Raw genomic sequence first — 23,851 nt, 5'->3', positions numbered from 1 at the left:
TCTGGTGGAAGAGGGAGCTGTTATTGTACTCTTTAGTTCCTTGTCAACATAAGCAAATATCTGTTGGTTTTAATATTCGATATTTTTTAACCATTAGCAATAATTTGTGTTTTATTTTGTACATCTTTCTTTCTATATTTTTTTACCACTTTCTCTCTGGTTTTATTAATTGAATAGACTGAAATATATTCAAGTCAAGACATAGTTCATATACGTGTGTTTGCCTTCTAATATAACTTATTGAAGATTTTGAGAAACTTGTAAAAATGAGCATTCATTCAGCAAGTGTTTATTATGATATTTCTGGCATTTTTTCTAATTTCTTGGAATAATGAAATGAACAATACATATATATGTCCTGCTGTCATGGAGTTTCCATTCTGACTGTTAGATGGTGGGTGGGACACAAACATCAAAGAAAATAAGTAAAATAACACTATATATATACACACACACATATATACACATACATGTATCTGTGTTTACACACACACACACACACACACACACATATTACAGTGATTAGTGGTCCAGCAGAAAGTACGGAAAAGTAAAGCAAAATGCTTGGGGTGGTGGCTTACAATTTTAAATAGGCACTTATAGAAATTCTCATTGAGAAATTAATATTTGACCAAAGAATGAAAAATGATGAATCAAGCCAAAGGATATATGATGTAATTGAAGGAATTTAAAAAATCAGTGAAATATTTTAAAAGCCAAGAATAATTAAAACACAGCCCCTTTTATGTCATCACTATGTCAATAACAATGTCCTTTGGGTTCTATAAATGCATAAGGAGAATTTCACTACCCACTTTATCCCTCAGGATGCTTTTATTTACTTAGTTTTTTGAGTTGATGTGTTTACATCTTGACTGCCCTCTTTTAATTGTTATGGCATATGACTATATAGCATTCTCTAATTTCCAAGGAAACAGGTGAATTCTGGGGGAGAAGGGATTCTGATTTTAAGGTGTAATTGTTAGTTTTGCAGTGAGGTTATATTACATGTATTATTTATTTATTATAGTAAGGTCGACGTTCCATCTGAAACTTTTTATGTTTTCATAATTAGTGTTCAGTTGTGGCAAAAATGAATTTCACACTGTACACTGCCTCTGGGCTAGGGAGTACACCAGTGTGCATTATCCTGGATACTGAAAACCACTGACCTGGGTAATTACTTCGTTCTTAGTCAATAACCATTTAAAATCTAAGAAAGCATTTTATAATTAACACTCACATTATCTGACATATTACTACCAGATTTCCTTTTCATTTATTTATTTGGTAAACATTAGGCACCCCCAACAGAAGTGGCCCTAGGGCAAAAACAAAGAAAAACAAGATATGGTCTGAATAATTGTGGAGCTTCTTGTATAGTAAAAGAGATACATAAATAAGCATTTGCATTTCTTGAGAGTTAGAGAAAGTGCCAAGTATTTTTGGAGGGGTGAAATGAAGATAATTTGGTCATATATAAATACTAATCCCAACGTAGGTTTTCATAAAAGTAACACACTGCTTTGAAAACAACCAGTGTGTTTTCAGAGTTGTTATTAAGCATGGATTGAGAATAGCTTTTGTTTTCTTTGAGAAATTATGTTGGAAAGTAGGTCAGATATCATGATGTTACTAAGGCAGGCTTTCTGGGAAGGATCCGCTGTCCTGACCTTGAGGAATTCATTAGATCCGGCTGCAGCTGAGTGACAGGAGCTAAGACCACATTCATTGTCTTTCCAAAATTACCAACAGTGGTCCCTCCTCTTACTATCACAGTGTCTTAAGTGGCAAGTGTTAGGATAATATTTTCCAGATTATAAAACCAGGTCGTCGACAGAGAAGAAAAAAATTATATGTGAAGGACCTCTCTGAATCACTCATGAGATAATCCATATTTTCCAAATGTTTGATATATAATGTGCCTTATGATTTTCAAAAGGTTGATGCACATAGGGCTTTTCTAAATTATTTATCCTCAAAACTGCCTTTTTCTTTGTAGGAACACAAATATGCTTTGTAGTACAGTCATTCTGTATATCACAGTGTGAAAATATTTGTTTAATGTATTTATGATTATCACTTCACAGAATAACAAAATACACTGGAAACCACTCTATCATAAATTCCTAATGATAATCAGCAACTGATATTAATATTTTAGCCTTTAATTTTGAAATATTTATGAATTCATAGAAAGTTCAAAGAGAGGCCGGGCGCGGTGGCTCATGCCTGTAATCCCAGCACTTTGGGAGGCCGAGGCGGGCAGATCACGAGGTCAGGAGATCGAGACCATCCTGGCTAACACAGTGAAACCCCGTCTCTACTAAAAATACAAAAAAATTAGCCGCATGTGGTGGCGGGTGCCTGTAGTCCCAGCTACTCGGGAGGCTGAGGCAGGAGAATGGCGTGAACCCAGAAGGCAAAGGTTACAGTGAGCCGAGATCACGCCACTGCACTCCAGCCAGGGCGACAGAGCGAGACTCCGTCCAAAAAAAAAAAGAAAGTTCAAAAGCTCAAAGATACCCTTCATGCATTTTTCCCTCAGTGGTTATATAACTATGGTCCAATATTAAAACCTGGAAACTAATATTGGCTCAATGTTTGAAAGTCTGCAGCATTTCATTGCATGCATAAATTTATGTAAAGCATCATTGCCACAATCAGGATACTCCATCTTTACAAAGATCTTCCTTGAGCTACTTCTTTACAAAGTCATTCCCATCATCTCTAACCTCAGGAAGCCACTACTTTGTTTTATATCTCTTTGCTTTATCATTTTGAGAACGTTGTATAAATGGAACTATACAGGATGTGACCTTTGAGAATAGGTCTCAAAGATCTTCTTTCTCTCAGTGTAATCCTCTTGAGATCCATCAAAGTTGTTGTATGTATAAATCAGGTTTTCCTCTGTGTTGTTTAGTCATGTTTCGTGCTATGGAGGTAACCTACCCTGGTGCTATTTTCCAGAGCGATTGCCTCGTGTCACACTACCACCAGTAATGTACACAAGAACAAGTTTTGCCATGACCTTGTGAACATTTAATGGTGTTACTATTTTGTTTTTACATTACCCTTCTTATAAGTGAGGAGTGATATCTCATCATGGTCTTAATTTGCACTTCCTTATTAGCTAGTAATGTTGAGTATTATTTCCTGTGCTTGTTTATAATCCATATATCCTCTTGGCTGAAATATCTCTTTTTTTAAAAAATTTATTTATTATTATTATACTTTAAGTTGTAGGGTACATGTGCATAACGTGCAGGTTTGTTACATATGTATACTTGTGCCATGTTGGTGTGCTGCACCCATCAACTCATCATTTACATCAGGTATAACTCCCAATGCAATCCCTCCCCCCTCCCCCCTCCCCATGATAGGCCCCGGTGTGAAATATCTCTTTTGCCCATTCTCGAATCAGGCTTTTTTTAACTGTTGAGTTTTGAGAATTCTTTATGCATTATTGGTATAAGTCTTTTAACAGATATATGAATGGCAAATATTTTCTCCCCAGCTTTAGGTTGTCTTTTTTGTTCTCTTAACAGGATCATTTGCAGAGCAAACATTTTTAATGTTGATGAAGTTCAATGTATTGATCTTTCCTCTTTGAGATCATGCTTTTGATATCACATCTAAGAATATTTCACCAAGTCCTAGGTCCCTGATTTTCTCCTTTGGGTTCTTTAAAAAGTTGTATGGTATTACATTTTACATTTAAGGTTATGAATCATTTTGTTAATTTTTGTATAATGTGTCAAATTTTGGTCACAGTTTCTTTATTTGTATATTTGCCTATAACCAACTACTCCAGCATCGTTAATGAGACTGTTCTACTTTTGTTTAATTGTTTTTGTACCTTTGTCAAAACTTAGTTGTACTTACATGAAGCTAATTCTGGGTTCTTTTCTGTTCTATTGATCCAGGTATCTATTCCTCCAGTAGTACAAGACAGTCTGGATAGCTCTGATGGAGATATAAAGGGAGTTTGATGTTGCTTTCATGACTACTAACACAATATTCATTTTGTTGTCCATGAATCAAGGAGTAATTTTGACTTTCAGGTTTTACTATTTAAGAAATACATTTTATAAGGCAACAACTGCCATGGGGGTGATTCCTTTGATGGATCTGGACGAAGTAAATCAAAAAAGCTGTCATGAATCTTGAAATCAGTTAGATTAATTCCTTCTAATGCATTCTTCTTGTACAAAATTGTTTTAGTTATTCTAGTTCCATTGATGTTCTATATAAATCTTATAAAAATATATAGCTATAAATTATTTTGATGGAACTTTGATAAAAATTGCATTTAATAACGTCAATTTGGGGAGAAGTCATATTTTTAATGTATTGAGTTTTCCAATCATCAGCACAGTAGGTTTCTCCCCATTATTTAGATCTTTGATTTCTCTCATCAGTATTTCGTGGTTTTCAGCATACAAATTCTATGTATGTCTTACAATATTTACACCTGTTTCATTTTTTGAAGGATTATAAATGGTATTATATTTTAATTTTTATTTCTGTCTTCATTTCTAGGATTCAGAAATAAAATTTAATTATTTAATTTTCCTTAAGTAATATGGCATGTCAATCTTGTGTCCTGTGACCTTGCTGACTCATTTATTAGCTATCAGAGTTTTGTAGATTTTCTTTGTGGACAGTCATGCTTTCGGAAAATAGAAACGGCTTTTAAGTCTTTCCATCCCTCCCTCCCTTCCTCCCTCCCTCTCTCCCTCCCTCTCTCCCTCCTTTCCTCCCTCCCTCCTTCCCAGTACACTCCTTAGATTTTCTTTGTGGACAGTTGTGCCTTCGGAAAATAAAGATGGTTTTTAACCAACCTCTGTCCGTCCATCTGTCCCTCCGTCCCTCCCTCCCTCCCTCCGTTCTTTCCTTCCTTCCTCCCTCCCTCCCTTCCTCCCTCCCTCCCTTCCTGCCTTCCTCCCTCCCTCCCTTCCTCCCTTCCTTCCTTCCTCCCTTCCTCCCTTCCTCCCTTCATCCTTTCCTCCCTCCCTTCCTTCCTTCCTTCCTTCCTTCCTTCCTTCCTTCCTCCCTCCCTTCCTTCCTTCCTCCCTTCCTCCCTTCTTTCTTTTTCTTGAGATAGGAACTCACTCTGTTGCCCATGCTAGAGTACAGTGGCAAGATCTTGGCTCACTGCAACCTCTGCCTCCTGGGTTCCAGTGATTCTGGTGCCTCAGCCTCCTGAGTAGCTGAGACAACAGGCGCGTGCCACCATACCTGACTAATTTTTGTATTTTTAGTAGAGATGGAGTTTCAACATGTTGCCTAGGCTGGTCTCAAACTCCTGGCCTCAAGCGATCCACCCACCTCAGCTTCCCAAAGTGCTGGGATTACAGGCAAGAGCCATCATGCCCAGCAGGTTTTAAGTCTTTCTTAGTTTAAAGCTCATTGAAATGGGGATTCAACATTTAGACTTTTGTATAGTGTTTATTTTACTCAATTACAATTAATCATAAATTTTCCATCTCCATCCTAGCACTTACCCCATTCTATTAAAATGCGAGAGAACTCCATTAGGACATGCTTATTGATGAACCAGCCCCAACATCTGTTACATTGTTAAATTAATTGATCAAATGCAACACCAACCAATAAAGGAATCATTTCTGTAACTTCCGTGACCTGGCTGACAATGGAGGTGGAGGGAAGTCACCTAATTCCTGCTTCAACATTTTCGTAAGAGAGAGTACATTGACTCATACCAAAGGCCGTTTCAACTGTCAGGTTCCCCCATTGTAATAATGTTTTTCCTAATGTGAATCCACGTTTCCATATTTTCCCAGTATGGATTTTGAGTATGCTCTCTAAATGGAACAACAAAGCCTGGATGACGGCACATCTGTTTATAGCATGGTTTACTGAAGCCCACTGTTCAAATTTACAGCTCAGAAAAAGAAAAATCCTGTCAAAATATTACCGCTTACTGACAATACACCTGATCTCCCAAGAGCTCTGATGGAGATATAAAGGGAGTTTGATGTTGCTTTCCTGCCTACTAACACAATATTAATTTTGTTGTCCATGAATCAAGGAGTAATTTTGACTTTCAGGTTTTACTATTTAAGAAATACATTTTATGAGGCAACAACTGCCATAGGGGGTGATTCTTTTCATGGATCTGGACAAAGTAAATCAAAAACCTTCTGGAAAGGATTCACCATTCTAGATGCCATTAAGAACATTTGTGATTCATGGCAGAAGGTCAAAATGCTAACATTAACAGGAGTATGAAAGAAGTTGATTTTAATCTTCATGGATGACTTTGAGGGCTTCAAGATTTCAGTGCAGGAAGTAACACAGATGTGGTGGAAACAGCAAAAGAACTGGAATTAGAAGTGGAGCCTGAAGATATGTCTAAACAAACAAAACAAACGGCTTTACCTGCTACAGAGAATCTTTAGTGAAGAGTCAACCAATGTAGCAAACTTATTTCAAGCAAACTTGTTTTCTTATTTTAAGAAATTGCTACAGTAGCCAACTTAGCAGCCACCATCTTGACCATTCGGCAACCATCAACATTAAGGCAATATCTTCCATCTGCAAAAGCATTGTGATTCACTAAATGTTCAGATGATAGCATTTTTTAGGAATAAATTATTTTTAACTAAGGCATTTACACTTTTTAGACGTAATGTTACTTTTAGTACACTGTAGTATAGTGTAAGCAAAACTTTTATATGCACTGAGAAACCCAAAATTTCATGTGATTTGCTTTATTGTGGTATTTACTTTTTTATAATGGCCCGGAATTGACAGAGCAATACATTAGAGGTGTGCCTGTGTATCCACATACACATGAATTTAGATAGAAATAGGAAAATATAAACATTTGTGAACTTGGTTAAAGGGTAGATGAAAGATATTTTTATTATTATTGCAACTTTTGTGCAAGTTTGAAACTATTTCAGAATAAAAGGTTGCAAAAATTTTGTTAAGAAAATGAGAAATGCTAACTTGAAAAAAAAATTCAAATGATAAGTCCAAGACTGTTATTTTTAAAAATAGAGGTAGTAGATAAACTTTTACTAATTTTTAATTTAAAAAAGGAAGAAAGATACAAATAAATGTAGTTTTGCTAAAGGAGACATAAAAGGGATATAGAGACCAATAACTCTGTGCTAATTTGCAAATGTCAATGAAATAGTTACTTTTCTAGGGGAAAAATAATCAAATTAACTAATAAAGTAAAAAACCTGAAAAGACCATTAACTATCAAATAAGTTATCAACAAATGTCCTCCAGTTCTTTCTCCTGGGGTAGATACTATGGAGTTCTACCAAATTTTAATGAACTAATAATGCCCAAAGAAACTATTTCAACCATATGAAAAGGTAGAATTTATTTTATTAAGCTAATATATCACTGATTATGAAGCCTCCAAAAATCAGACGAGTGATATTCAAACGCCCTGTGAATATACATGCAGAAAAGCTTAAAATGCTAGCAAACTAAATTCATCATAATACATGTAGTATATACATAGTAATATATCATGCAATTTGAGATGAAGATCTTATAACATTTTAAGTGTATTTTGATGTCATAATATGTCAATGTACCCACAGTACTGAAGAAAATAATAGCAAGCTGATAGATGCTGAAAATTATTGTTTAAATTAAGCAGCCATTTCTTATGCTATGCAGAGCATGCGTATGATTATTTTTAAGACATTAAAGGTGTTCTATCAAATTAATGTAGGAAAAGAGTGAAAATACTTACATTAAAATCAAGAACATGTCAAAATATCTACTATTAGTATTACTGTTTAATATTATCTTTGTGGTCCTGGTCAATATTTAAGACATGAAATGAAACAAAGGATAGCCAAATTATAATTATTTTTGAATGATATGATTACATAGCACAAAAGCCCAAGAGATTTACCTTTGAAAAAGTAAACATTTAAGTAACTGGGTTGTATAATGTCCACTGAAAATTTAGTTACACCTGGTCACCTGGAATTTTAAACTCATGGTCACCTGGAATCTCAGAATGCGACCTTATTTGGAAATAGGACTTTTGCAGATGTCATCTAGTTAAAATACAGTCCTGCTGGATAAAGGTGGGTCCTAATTCAATGACTGGTGTCCTTATAAGAAGAGGGAAAATTGGACACAGAGAGAAGATGATGTGAAAACAGACAGGGAGAATGACAGGTGATTGATGTGATTCATCTACAAGCCAAGGAACACTAAGATGGCCCATAGCTACCAGCAGCTATGAAGAGACAAGGAAAGAAAGGCCTCCTCTGTAGCCATCAGAGAGAGCATGATGCTGCCAACACCTTCATTTCAGACTTCCAGCCTGAAAATGGAGTCAGACAAAAAATTTCTGTTGATTTAAGCCACCCAGTTTGTGATATTTTCGTATGCAGCCGTAGGAAACTAATACCCAGCTTCTCTAATTATGCCTTTTGCTTGTTTGTCTTAATATCAGGATTTGAAAGTCTTGTCCCGTATCATAAGCATACTATTCTACAATATGTTAATAGTTCTGCCAAAGGTAAAAATGTTCCTTAGTCAAATACATTGGGAATATCCTCTCTTGCCTAAAGAAATAGTCTGCGTATTGTGGGAATTCTCAGAGCCTTTAATATACTAGCATCTTTTAAAATCTTTCAAAGACAAAATTTATAGAATTGATCCCATTCATTTGAATGCAGAATCTTCTTCCTTTGAATGACAAATTGACACCTGTAGGACATTCATATTCAGAAGAACAGTTAAAGAAGCGATGAAGTACATCATGCCACAATACCTCAAGAATAATCACACTGAATTGAATGACTGCTGTCTTCATGTTGCTACCGGCTCACAGAGGCAGGAGTCTCTTAGAGAATGTTTTCTATACATACATGTACTTTCTTATCCCATTGTATTTGTAAATTTGTTCTATTTTAACTCTCACCCCTAACTGCTACATTCCACATTATGAAAGGGAGTAGTACTAAGGGAGCTGTGTGTTGTATCCTCCTTCAGCTCTGCTACTTACAGTGGAATGCAAAGCAAAGTTTAATTCTGAACTTCAACTTTCTCATCAACCAAAATAAGAATAATAACTATTATATAGAGACAAAGTGAGGATTAAATGAAATGACAGATATAAAGAGAATGTTTCAGGACCTGGAACACATTATATTTCATACCCAGTACCCCTCTTTTCCTATTTTCCTCAATGTGCTTTATTTATAGAATATGCTCAGTAATTTTATATTGAATGAATACATGAATATAATAGTGAGATTTTAATTTTTTGAGTTTGATGGTAGGACCTTAAAAGGAATTATGTTATGTTCCTTCCAAATATGCCTTTTCAAATAAGACATATTTTATACCTATAGTGATATTGATCAATGGACAAATTATAGGATTTAGAAAGGTAGAAACTAGTTTGATGACACAGCTGTAGACAAAGGTGTTCATTGTCTTCCTGATGGCACAGCTGTCTGATATTGGCATTAACTGCACCAGAAATGCCAGGAATTGGCATCAGTTCTCAAGACTATGTTATGTTTTTTACCTGGTACCTATGGGAAATAATAGGATATGAAATTATAAGTTGTTCCTCCTCATCATAGTGATGTGAAATGCAAACAACTTATTTTTACTTATTTTATTTTCCCCATTGGTATATTAGAAATAAACTTTCCAAGAAAATATAACTTCAAAACGAGGGAAAAGATCAAAAGAAAAATATGATTTACGTTGTAAAGATCCATGTAACAGTGTTTACATGAATAAAAATATCAAATCTGTTTTTCAGCAGCACACATTATTTTCTTATATGAATGGCCTCTCCAGATGCTGCTCTATATGCTAATCTGTTTCTCAGAGGCTGCTAAATTTTCCAACACAAGGCAACTGAATTATTTATTTTATTTTATAGTTCTGAACCAAGACAGCGGTTCATATTCTTAAACTAGATGCTGCGTTGGAGTTCATTATTATTTTCCTGACATCTACTCCCCAGTCCTTTGAAAGGATACTTAGAACTTCAGTATTCTACACTACAATAGGTTATAAGTATTACAGTCTATTCTGGGAAAAAAATAAATTACAAAATATATTTCAAATGACATTTGAAAACTGAATTAGCTGTTAGATTTTAAAAAGGCATTCTGTTGATTTGATGACATAAATTATGACAGAAAATTTATCTCTATCCTTGAAGGCATTACAAATGTGTATTATCTTGACTGGTAAACAATTTACAAAAACAAATTATCAGTCTTGATGTTTTCTTAAAGTAATCTCTTTAGTTCTTTCAAAAGCTGAAAATGCTTATTTTAAGCCCTTTTTCTTTATTGTGTAAGTTCCTTGCTCAGAGGTGTAATAAAGTTAGCTTATATTTTATTTTAGCATTTTCTTATATATCCCCAAATGGCATAGAAACAATGGTAAAACTTGTATGTTTTCTTTTTAAATTTTTAATTCTTAAAATTTAACTATTTGTAGAGACAGAGTCTCACTTTGTTGGCCAGGATGGTCTTGAACTGGCCTCATGTGATCCTCTCACCTTGGCCTCCTAAAATGTTGTGATTACAGGGGCGAACCACTCCACCCAGCCTCATCTGTTTTCATATTCTCCACCTTATAAACTACAAAGAGTTTAGGGTTTGTTTTGCACATTGAGACAATTTTATCTGACTTGGGGTAACTGTAAGAATGTATCCATACAGAAACAAACAAACAAAAACCTCACTATTTTGATGCCACATGCAGCAGAACTTGGACATTCTTAAAGAGTCATGTGTAATAAAATAGAGTGGATGATTTGTCCAGGAATTACCATAGCTTCTGTGGAGTTACCTGCCTTTCTTTGGCTTGTGCATTGGACAGCAAGTCCCTGAATGTTTTGATGACAGAGTCATTCTTACCCTCATTTGCCTTAAAAATTTTGAGCAATTGTTTAAATGAGGTTTATTTAAGAGAGAAACATTTATCTGAAGATATATCAACATGCTACCATAGGTTCTTTTCAAGTATTTTTAATATTTGGACACTTATCTCACTTACGATTTTACAGATCTTTATTGCAGTTGTAATCTTCAAAAAGAACTTCATAAAGAATTATTGTCATTAAAGAATTCTAAACAGTACATTTTGTTACTTATGATCAAATTACTCACTCGTTTTTTGTTTTTTGTTTTTGTTTTTGTTTTGAGATGGAGTCTTGCTCTGTCACCCAGGCTGGAGTGCAGTGGCACGATCTCGGCTCACTGCAACCTCTACCTCCCAGGTTCAAGTGATTCTTCTGCCTCAGCCTCCTGAGCAGCTGGGACCACAAGTGCACGCCACCATGCCCAGCTAATTTTGTATGTTTAGTAAATGGGATTTCACCATGTTGGCCAGGCTGGTCTTGAACTCCTGACCTCAGGTGATCTACCTGCCTCAGCCTCAATGTGCTAGGATTACAGGTGTGGGCCACCATGCCCGGCCTCCCTCATTGGTTTTATGCAGAATCATGAATATTGACTTAAAAATGAAAAGTATCAAAAGTCCTAAATATATAAATGTATAAGGTATGACACCTTCATACCACAATGCTCAGTTTTATAACATCTTCACTACCATTTTCAGCTGATAATTTACTTGCAGCATGATAAAAAGATTCCTGTATAATTTCTACTATCTTGGAAATGGGAAAATAAAGCAACTTAAGCAATGACAGTAATAAAATACTTCAAAAAATACCTGGGAAATAGTTTGGTATTTGATGCAATAGTTTGGTATTTGATGCAACTTAACATATTTAATTTCTGCAACTTATTACAATAAGCTCATTCAAATTATCACACCTTTTTACCTCACTTTTCTGTTTCACAATTTTCTCTAAAATAAAGAACTGTTCTAAAATAAAATAACTACTATGATTAATGATAACTTTTGCTCGGGGCAGCATTACCCAAGCTAAAATGTATTGCAGAATAATAAACTTCATAAATTTCTTACCAAGACCTGAGAAGCATAGATGAGAAGACAGAATAAATAAATTACATGGACCAAATAGATATTTAGAGAAGGAAATGTGTGTAATACTAAAATAGTTTATCAACTTTGAAACTGGGACCAGATTTGTAGAGAAATGAACTTACAGAAGCCAGGGAAGTAGCTGTGTGTATAGCAAACCAAATTGGTCTCTTTATATCTTGCTATCAGGATAGCATTATAAGTTTTCAAATATTACATGATACAGCAAGATCACTGCAATTTTGAATTGCATGTTTTAAAGTCAGTACATTTCCATTTTCCGTAACATATATTTGGAAATATTTTCCAGGTACCTCCAGTGGGCGCTGTGATTTTGAATTTGATCTTTGTTCCTGGGAGCAGGAGAAAGATGAGGACTTTGACTGGAATCTGAAAGCTAGCAGCATCCCTGCAGCAGGCACAGAGCCAGCGGCAGATCACACTTTGGGAAATTCATCTGGTCATTACATCTTTATAAAGAGTTTGTTCCCTCAGCAGCCCATGAGAGCTGCCAGAATTTCAAGTCCAGTTATAAGTAAGAGAAGCAAAAACTGCAAGGTATGGGGAAAATCAAACCAACCAACCAAACAAACACAGAATTATTGTGAGAAACTGTTGATAAATTGACATACAGAAAATAGAGTGGCGGGGGCCAGAGAAAAGATGAGTTTGAATTTATTCAACTTTGGATATGTGAGGGAGGGAAAAAGCGAAGTTCAGAAGGAAAGGGAAGGATTGCTATAACTGTTAGAACAATTTCTCCTATGGATAAATTCCATGGATATTGAAGTTTGGGAAACCATTGGAAAATTCCATGGTTGTTATTCACAGCCATGTATAATACAGAAGTAAGATACCAGTTGCTTTCTGTTAAGAAGTTTAGTGCTTATTAAAACTATGGAAATTTTACAAACAGAAACAGAATTAAACAACAGTCAGTATATAATTAAATATCTACAAGAATGAATACTAGAGATAGTTAGAACCACAAAAATTGTTGAGTAATTCTTCATGAAAAACAAAACAAAAAGGACCCTGAACTTACTCCTAAAACAAGTAGAATAATTTCTATAGGCAGGAAGAAAACATGACTTGGTTATTAGCCTGTGAAAATTTCACAAAAACATCTGTGGATAATTAAAAGTATAAATAAGGTTGTATGGCTCTTTGGGAAAAGCAGCAGCCTCATTCGATAACTACGTATTTACGGGGTTTTCCACTTTCCTTTTTTATTGTTTGCTTGTTTGTTTATATTCCATAAAAGACTTGAGTCAGCTAGGCTAAGAACTGAATTTAGCTTTACATATAGTACAAATTAAGTGTTTAGAGATCACAAGTGCTCAGAGATCTCTTGCTTACAAGAGATGGATACAGAAATAAATATATTTACAATAAGAAATGCAGTCTCTAATTTCTAGTCTAATTTTGACTAGAGTGTTCCCCAATGTTTGAACTCTGAAAAGCAAACAAATTACATCCAGAAACTTTCTTCCCTTCCCTTTCTCTTCCCCTGCCCTTCGACAGAGTCTCACTCTGTTGCCCAGACTGGAGGGCAGTGGCGTGATCTCAGCTCACTGCAACATCCACCTCCCAGGTTCAAGTGGTTCTCCTGCCTCAGTCGCCTGAGGAGCTGGGATTACAGGCTTGCGCCATCATCCCAGCTAATTTTTGTATTTTTAGTAGAGACAGGGTTTTCACCATGTTGCCCAGGCTGGTCTCGAACTCCTGACCTCAGGTGATCTGCCCACCTCGACCTCCCAAAGTATTGGGATTACAGGCGTGAGCCACTCTGCCCGGTCCAACTTACACTTCTCCGTGCCTGTGTCCACAACTGACAGAGCCCTAACCGTGGGAGAGAGACATATCAAACAGCCTTCAACACCTTAGCACTGCCATAGTATTAATACATGTTAAACTTTTACTTTGTCTTAAAAGTTTTTCTGTCTCATCATGAGTTGATTTTATAGTTTAACTCTCATAGAGCAATTTCATCTATCACACAGACAGTGAAGATTTTCTGCAAGGGAAGTGACATGATCAGATGAGAGTTTTAGTGATAGAACTTGGTCAGCAGTCTAGAATGAAAGTAAATCATACAAAACTATTTTGGCAAAAATTGAGTTTTTATCAAGTATAGTTTTTATCTGTTTTTGCTATCTTCCAGATTACTTGGTACTTTCTCAGGAATAAAACCCAAGCATACCAGATTTTCTGTATGTTGGCTATACATCTATAAATTTAGCTTTATACATCTATAGATATTTTGAAAATCACAAATTAGTTTTAGTCTTATAAACCTAACTAAATATTAAATACAAAATATGAAAATTCCAGGTTGACATCTAAGCTTTTCTACTGAGACACTTCTGAAAATGTCCAGTGAATATTTTTTCATACTGTAGTAACTAAGATTTCATCCATTGCTATATTCCCCTTGTCCCAGAACTAGAGTCCCCAATGTTTTAAACATCTGTGTGAGAATAATGAAGTATGCCTGGAAGAAATGTCAAAAAATTAATGATGAATGGTTCATTTTATGAATATTTATGATATAGATTGAATAAGAATATGTAAGGAAAGATTGTGCTGGGAAATATTGGGTCTCCCATATTAAAAATATATTCATCAGGTAAGCAGATTGATCTCCCATATTTTTATGAGAATCACCTCTGCCCCTTCACCTTGTGGAATACCTTTCAAGCAGAGATAATCAATTTTTTTTTCTTTGTGGGGGTTAGTGTGTAGGAAGGATGCATATAGAGGGTGATAAGAGAATAGATCAGACCTTAATGGTTTTTTTTTTTCTTTTTGAAATGGAGCCTCACTTTGTTGCCTGAACTGGAGTGCAGTGGTGTGATCTCTGCTCACTGCAACCTCTGCCTCCCAGATTCAAGCAATTCTCCTGCCTCAACCTCCTGAGTAGCTGGGACTGCAGGCACAGTCCACCAAGCCTAGCTATTTTGTTGTTGTTGTTGTTGTTGTTATTGTTGTTGTTGTATTTTTAGTAGAGACAGGGTTTCACCAAGTTGGCCGGGCTGGTCTCGAACTCCTGACCTCAGGTGATCCGCCTGACTTGGCCTCCCAAAGTGCAGAGATTACAGGTGTGAGCCACCGGGCCTAACAATGCTTAGAAGATTTTTATTCACTCTCACTACCCTGTGTTAGGCTTTGTTGTCACCAGGTGTTCTCCCTGGAAATAGGGTTATTGGTGCATCTGTTAAACTGATGGCATTGTTCAGCAAATGACCAGAAGAAGATACAGACGTATTTACTGAGACATAAAACATAGGCCTCATATTTGTTGCACAAATAAGACAAACACAAAAGCAGAAGACCCTCTTTATAGCCACAAGGGGTGCTTGCAGAAGTGTGCCGGACAGGTGGCCCTGGGATGCTGTCTGAGAGGTTGGCCCCTGGCCACTTTATTTCTCACTCAAATGAGTCATGGTACCCAAATTTCACCAGTACCAGGACAATCTATAATGATCATACAGCTCATGTTGGGAAAGTTAGTTCCATAGAACAAGTATTTTGGGGTCATAGAATAATATTTAAAGATTTCACCAGTTGGGAGATGGGTAGAATCACTGCATGGCTCACCCATTCTTGGTTGATCCTTTTTGGATTAATGCACTGCATATGTGATTTAATGGTGTTCATTTTTCTTCTTGTAGAGTATGATTTGTATGACTGCTAGTATTTCAAACATGTCTTTTTCCTGTGTGTAGAGCACTTTTGTCACTGTTTTCCCTCATTCACACAAATGACAAGACAAAAGCTTTAAAGGCTTTGAATTCCTACTGCTCCTAAGCTGTCCTGTTCTTTTCCCAGAATTTTTCCTGACTTTTTTCACTGTGTAACAATCGCTCAAAATCTGGTAAATTTCATCTTCGCAACATTGAAATATTAATCCCTGAAAATACTTTCTATTAATTTTTACTCAGAGAAGAGCTCCCCAGGCTGCTCTGCAAAAGTCCATTGGTAGCATTTTAAGTAAAATTTGGATAATTACTATTCTGGGGTTTTGCTGTATTTAAATGAAGCCCAGAGAATCTTACAGAACTGAGAAAGTGTTTCAAGTACAAAAATGGCAGTGGAATAAGCAAAAGAAGAAAAGAAAATAAGTTTCATGAGATTAAAAATAATCTTCTTTTGTTCCTGTTACTTCTTAATCATGAAAAGTCTTTTTATATAATGCATTGCAGTTTAATGATCTTATATTCCTTTGACAATGGGCTCTAAGAGTTTATGAAGGAATCTTGCTTTTAGAAGTCACAGAAAGAACGTAAACTCAGCCCTTTTATTCCTACTAAATTTATATTTGATTCTTCCTCTGCTGTCTCTCATACATTGCAACATATGATTCAAGGCTGGTCTGACTTCACTCAGTGTTAAAGTGTAGACAGAGCAAGAGAATAAATAGGTGTAATTTTCCTCCAGAAATGTGTTAATAAAGAAGAGGGCAATGGGATAGAATTGAAAATAATATATTGATTATACTAATCGTATCATATGTATATTACTATTCTTGATTACAGATTATTTTTCATTATCACATGTATGGAAATGGCATTGGGGCACTCACCTTAATGCAGGTGTCAGTCACAAACCAAACGAAGGTTCTACTTAACCTCACTGTAGAACAAGGCAATTTTTGGCGGAGGGAAGAACTGTCACTATTTGGTGATGAAGACTTCCGACTCAAATTTGAAGGGAGAGTTGGGAAAGGTCAGCGTGGCGACATTGCACTTGATGACATTGTGCTTACAGAAAATTGTCTATCACTCCGTGAATCCATGCAAGAACAACTGGCAGTGCCTCTTCCAACAGGTACATTCTAATCTGTGTGTGTTTGGTATTTTTGCATGGTGAAAGGTGAAAAGGAAGAAAGAAGATGCAAAAGACATAGCATAAACACCTAGTAATTTATCACTTTCATAAAGAAAATATAAGATCTTTTTAAACTTGAAAAAATATTTCTCAAGCCTTTACTCATAAAAATGTCTTCCACATTTTCTCCAAGCTTTGGTCTGTTTGTCAGTTCCCACCTTCTCTGTTTAGTCAGCTTCCTCTTTGCGTCTGCTTCAGAATTTAATCCTAAGCAAACATTGATTCACTTCCAATAAAACATAAGTAAACTGAGGACCTGAGGACAGGGTTATTCAATTTTAATTAGACATTTTTGTGGTTATGATGTTTGCCACCTTCATGGATCCATGAGCAAGCCAATTTGATATTGAAACAGAGTAGATAATTGAATGTGTCCATATGTCCTTTTAACCTAAAATAACTTTTGATAGTTGAAAGAATTTTACTCAAATGTTGAGTTGACACATGTTCAATGTAATTCCTACAGAGACAATCAGAGACAATGCTATAAGTAGTATAATTAGCAAGCACCATTAACCCATATAATATTAAATGTTTGAGATGAAAATAAATGCAATAAATATTATTAACATGACAAAGGAGTAAATTTTGTTAGCCAATGATATAATAGATATTACTTTTTTTCTTTTTTTGAGACAGAGTCTAGCTCAGTCACCCAGACTGGAGTGCAGTGGTACAGTCTCAGCTCACTGCAACCTCTTCCTCCTGGGCTCAATTGATCCTCCCACCTCAGCCTCCTGAATAGCTGGGTCTACAGGCATGTCCCACCTCACCCGACAAATTTTTGTGTTTTTTGCAGAGATGGGGTCTTACTGTATTGCCTAGGTTGGTCTCAGACTCCTGGGCTCCAGAGATCCACCTGCCTTCGCCTCCCAAAGTACTGGGATTATAGGCATGAGCCACCATGCCCAGCAGATATTAATTTTTTTAACCATGAGTTTAGTGTAGAAAACAGAAGTACAGTTTCATTGATATTTAAATTATATTTATTATAATTGATGAATATAAAAATGGTTTATTAAAAGCAAACTAATTTGTTTGCTCTGGCTTGTAACATAGTAGGCAGAATGGACAATGTTGCCATTTCTGCCTTCCCCATTTATTTCAAAGGGAGTCTTTTCATTTTGTTACATAGAAGTTTCTAGATAAATGTTTCCCAGAGGACAGTTAGTTAAACAGGCTCTTTGCCTGACAAGCTTCTAACACTATACGAAATAGTATAGAGGAAAGCAAATAAACATTTTAAGACTGTAATGAAAGGGAAATATACATAGGTGGATTTAATGCAAGGGTGATTCACATGCCCAAGACTACTCTGCTTCTCCAAGAAAAGCTTTGCCTTTCATTCTGTGTGGGATGTTTGATGGCAGATATAGGTCTTAGATAAGTCTGGTCCTTTGTAATTATTTGATCGCAATAAAAAATAATCTTGTAGCATCCCATTGGTGAGGGAGCAAAAATTTTCTGGGTTTTTTTTGTTGTTTTTTTGTTTTGTTTTGTTTTGTTTTTTGTTTTTTGTTTTTTGTTTTTGTTTTTTTTGTAGAGATGGGTTTTCATTATGTTGGCCTGGCTGGTCTCAAACTCTTGAGCTCAAAGCGATCCACCTGCCTCAGCCTCCCAAAGTTCTGGGATTACAGGCTTGCGCCACATTCCTGACTCAAGGAAGCAACATTAAAAGAAAAAGTTAAACTGCTTTAAAATTTAATAAAAAACTATTGAGTGGGATACAAAAGGAACAAACCAATCTTGTTGGGAATTTTAAGACCTTAAACTAGTAAAATCTTGAATGAGGTCATATTTTAGGAAACATCCAGCAGGAAAATTTTAAAGTATGTACAAAATAGTATTGATTGTACATTAATTACAAATTAAGGGCACAAAGGAATCACACCAGAGCTCTTTGAATATCATAATATTTGAGAGGGTGTATTACAATTTTTAATGAATTTATTTCTTTAAAAAAATTGCTCTTTAATACAAGATGGCAAGTGGGTAGAAATAATTCCCTGAATAACTTTAACATTGAGTAGGATGTAACTAAATGCCAGGAGAAATATTTAAACATTATACATTACTGAACACTAGATTGTATTCCTTCTATCTAACTGTATTTTTGTACCTATTAACCAACCTCTCTTTATCCCCCCATTCCCACTACCCTTTCCAGCCTCTGGTAACTACCATTCTACTCTCTACCTTTGTGGGATCATTTTTTTTTAGTTCTCGCATATGAGTGAGAACACGTGATATTTGTCTCTGTGCCTGGCTTATTTCACTTAACATAATATCCTCCAGTTCCATTCATGTTGTATATAGGATGAATGTAATTAGCAGTAATTTACTGTGTATTTCCAAATAACTAGAGGAATGGATTTGGAATGGTCCCAACATTTAAAAAAATGATAAATGTTTGAGGTGATGGTTATCCCAGTTACCCTGATTTGAGCATTACACATTGCATGCTTGTATCAAAATATCACATGTCCCCCATAAGTATGTACAGCTATTGTGTATCTGTAAATATTAAAAATAATAAAGAAATTTGGAGAAAAGTAAGCAAAAATATTTTATGAGGTTGTAGAGAAAAATAAATAAAACATTCAGCTGAGGATATCTAATTTGAAATGTATTTATAGGGTGCTCAAGAATTTGGAACCACACTTAGAGCTCATAGGAGGGAAAGATCCCTTCGGTTTGTAGGGCAGGGGCAGTGGAATTTGAGCCCTGGAGGACCAGATAAAGGATATGGTCGTGAGAGTGCTGTAGGCAGGCTAAATGACATAAGAAAGAACAGGGATGGTGTCATGCACACTGCAGAGTGGGCTGTGGGTGATGATTTGGCTAAGGTGGGCACCTTATATAGCTATCTGAGATATTACAAGGGAAATAGAGTCAAATTGTGGACCACCTTGGGTATCAGTTTAGTTTTTTCTCAAAATGAACCTACATCAAGAGGTTATTAAATGGTCTTAGAAAACAAAGAATAAACAAGAATTTAATATAAGAATAGGAAAAGTTAATATAAAAGGTTAATTATATTAAACATTAATATAATTTATTACATTAAAATAAAAAAGAGTATTCATTCATATGAAGTATGATAACTTGTGGGAATGTCTGCAGTAGAAAGACTCCAAGAAGAACAACTGAATACCTTTATTTCTATGATTAGAGCATTCTGAAAATTAAGGTGAGATACTGCAATATTTGTATAGCTATCTCAGCTGTAACGCTTACATTCAAGTGAAGCAGATGACAAATAAATGCGTGTGGAGTTCACTTTCCTATAAACTACTTGATATACCTTTAATTGTGCCTTCAGAAACTAGAAGTATACACCCATTTCTTGGTAAAAGTGAAATGCTAGACTTGGTTTAGAGACTCAAGCTGTGAAATAATTCTGAAACACCTTAACTTCATTGTGAGTTTAGAAGACTCTGTAGGAGTCTCTGATATTTTTAGAGAAGTGTGTATATACATACTCACATATAAGTATACTTATATATGTATATCTACATATATACACATATGTCTATATATACATATATACATATACATATGTGTGTATATACATATATACACATAAACGTATATATACATATATACACATATACATATATATGTATATACACACATATGTAGACATATATACGCATATACGTATTTACGTATATATACATATGTATATGTGTATATGTATATATACATATATGTGTATATATGTGTATATATGTATATATGTGTATATGTGTATATATGTATATATGTGTATATATTCTGGGGTTAGTCAGGGTTGGAATACAGACAATATAAGTCACTCTAAATATGTAATTCGATGGAGACAATTTTATATGCGTAAATTGTTGAAATGGTTGGATGAATGAGCTCTAATGAGGTCTTCCAGAAATGGCTCCCAGAATTGGCTCTCCATGAGAACAACTACCACTAGAGAAGTTACAGGACATCTTTCTTGGTGAGATATATTTATATCTATATGTATATCTATATCTACCATGTATATCTATATGAAGTTACAGAACATTTTTCCTGGTGAGGTATATCTATATCTGTGTGTATCTATATCTACATCTAACATCTATCTATATCTATATGGAGGGGAGGATAAAGCCAGAGGTGGGAATAGTGGTATCTTGAACAAATAAAAAGCCAGAATGTTTCTTTTGCTATTTATGGAAGTTGGTGCAAGCGAGTTAAGGAATAGCGTAAATTTCCAATAGAGCCACAAATGTAAGCCACATATTTACTTTTACATTTTCTAATAGTGACATTTTTTAAAATGAAATTAATTTTAATAATATATTTTAATTCAGTCTACCCAAATTTTACCAGCTTAACACAAAATCAATATAAAGTATTAATGAGATATTTTGCATTATTGTTTACATATGAAGTTTTTAAATCCAGTGTGTATTGTACACTCACTGCACATCTCAATTTGAATTAGTCACATTTCAATTACCCAATAGCTACTCATGTCTGTTGGTTACCCCAATGGACAACAAAGGAGATAAAATCAACACTCTAGGGCACTTTTGGGCCTGTCTCTGACCAAAGAGCTCCTTTAGTTGATGTGATATTTGTAAATTTCCAAAATTTTCAGCTGTTTTCCCGTTTAATGGAAGTACAAAAATGCACCTTGCCAAGTACAGTGGCTCACACCTGTAATCCCAGCACTTTGGGATGCTGAGGTGGGTGAATCACTTGAGGTCAGGAGTTTCGAGACCAGCCTGACCAACATGGCAAAACCCCATCTCTACTAAAAATACAAAAATTAGGCCGGGCGCGGTGGCTCAAGCCTGTAATCCCAGCACTTTGGGAGGCCGAGACGGGCGGATCACGAGGTCAGGAGATCGAGACCATCCTGGCTAACACGGTGAAACCCCGTCTCTACTAAAAAATACAAAAAACTAGCCGGGCGAGGTGGCGGGCGCCTGTAGTCCCAGCTACTCGGGAGGCTGAGGCAGGAGAATGGTCTAAACCCGGGAGGCGGAGCTTGCAGTGAGCTGAGATCCGGCCACTGCACCCCAGCCTGGGCGACAGAGCAAGACTCCGTCTCAAAAAAAAAAAAAAAAAAAAAAAAAAAAAAAAAAATTAGCCAAGCATGGTGGCGGGTGCCTGTAATTCCAGCTACTTGGGAGGCTGAGGCAGGGAGAATTGCTTGAATCTGGGAGGCGGAGGTTGCAGTGAACTGAAATCTTCCCCCTGCACTCCAACCTGGGCAACGGAGTGAGACTCCATCTGAAAAAAAAAAAAAAAAAAGAGAAATGCACCTCAAGGTCAAATGTGAAAGCACAGGCACCATGTTCTAATGGAATAGGTATTAATATCAGGCTCTCCTCTTATTAGCTATTTTTACCCAATTTATCTGAGACACAGTTTCCTCATCTATAAAGCAGAGATAATTCCCACATGTTTCTTAGGTTCTAAGACTCTTAAGAATCAAAAGAGGTAACTGCCCACGTAATTTTCTTAATTTCTGGCGTATGGTAGGTATTTTTCAATAAAAAAATCTCATTTTACATTATCCTATATTTTTTATGTCTTTACCCATATTCTTTAGGTGGCATAAACATTTGACAGTAAACCTTGTTTATTTGCATTTTATTAAGAACATGTTTCTTTCATTTGTTTTGGCAAAATTATATTTCTTGCCGATATCACAAGCATATCCTTATTTTATATTACATTATAACTATAAAATCTTATTATTTATTGAAAACATCTCTAATTTATTTTTGATGTCTCATGAGTAATGTATGTGTGTGTATCTTTAGAATGTTTAATGATTCTTAATTTCTCATTACTGCAAAAACACTTAACTTGGAATTTGCACAGAGTGAACTGGGATCAATGGCATTATGTTCCATCAACAGTAACAAGATCCATTAAACTTTTGGAAATGACTCTAGCTCACACACACTTTTCATCTATATTCATGTGTTTAGGCTAACAACTCCATCAAGGATAGCTTAAAATAGAAAAGACAAGAGGAGAATAATGTATATATTTAGGAAGATGCAATTGAGCAGAATCTGGAATCAGTAATTCTGATTAATCAAAATAGACCCAGGGCTTTATTAGCAAAAGTAATATTAAATTATTATTAAGTCCCTAGGAGTCATATTTAAGAGCTTACTTTGATGGCAATTTTGTTAATTGCTAAATGATGAAAGATATAAATAATTGTTTTATGAATTTTAATAAGAAAAAGACAACCAACTTTCCTCTTCTGAATATCCATATGCAAATTAAATCATGGTCATATTCTCTACTTATTGACAGGTATTTAATAAAACTTATATATATGCAGTAAGGGCAGGAGTCAAGTGTGTGTGTGTGTGTGTGTGAGAGAGAGAGAGAGAGAGAGAGAGACAGAGAGAGAGAGTGAGTTTAATCACCACAGCTACCTCCAAATAGGAGTTATTCAATGTATTTGTTTTGGGATATAATATGGTAATGAATTTCTTTTAAAAATATATGGAAAACAGTGAGGACTGAATAGCTCATCTTTCAAGTCACTCATTTCTCTGCAATATTTAGCAGTGCTTTAAAACTAATGCCTGGTGATGAGACTGTTGGCGTAGCAACTCAGAGTCCTGAGTTAGGAATATCTGGCTGGTCGTATATGGCTAAATAATTTAGTGAAACCTACATATGCTGTTTCGCGCAAAGTACATGTGTTACATTCTGAGATTTAAAGACATAAACTTGGATTTTGACACTGCTTACTAACTGTGATGTCAGCTAATCTACTTAAACTTCTCTAATTCCTATCTTTATGTTCTGTACAATTGGGACTGTTGGAATCTACTTCTGAGTGATTTGAAAAATAAATCAGAGAGTAACATACAGCACTTCTTGAACAATGTGTGGCATATAGTCAGTGTTAGGTGTAACTTTCTTTGCCTCTCTTTATTCCCACTAAGGAGACTATGAAATTAAACTG

At 35.5% G+C, this 23,851-nt stretch overlaps 1 protein-coding gene across 1 annotated transcript in view; it reads left to right on the top strand.

The window, feature by feature from the left end:
- MALRD1 (MAM and LDL receptor class A domain containing 1) overlaps positions 1–23,851 on the top strand; it is a 682,023-nt gene that overhangs the window by 297,093 nt on the left and 361,079 nt on the right. The window contains exons 25-26 of the mRNA XM_031652710.1: positions 12,305–12,552; positions 16,533–16,824. Of these exons, the coding sequence (XP_031508570.1) occupies positions 12,305–12,552; positions 16,533–16,824 (540 nt within the window). The remainder of the gene's footprint in view (positions 1–12,304; positions 12,553–16,532; positions 16,825–23,851) is intronic.

The sequence above is a fragment of the Papio anubis genome, chromosome 11 (assembly GCF_008728515.1).
Source record: "Papio anubis isolate 15944 chromosome 11, Panubis1.0, whole genome shotgun sequence".
Taxonomy (NCBI): Eukaryota; Metazoa; Chordata; class Mammalia; order Primates; family Cercopithecidae; genus Papio; species Papio anubis.
Note: the sequence above shows the minus strand (reverse complement) of the source record. Positions and strands in the feature narration are given on the sequence as shown.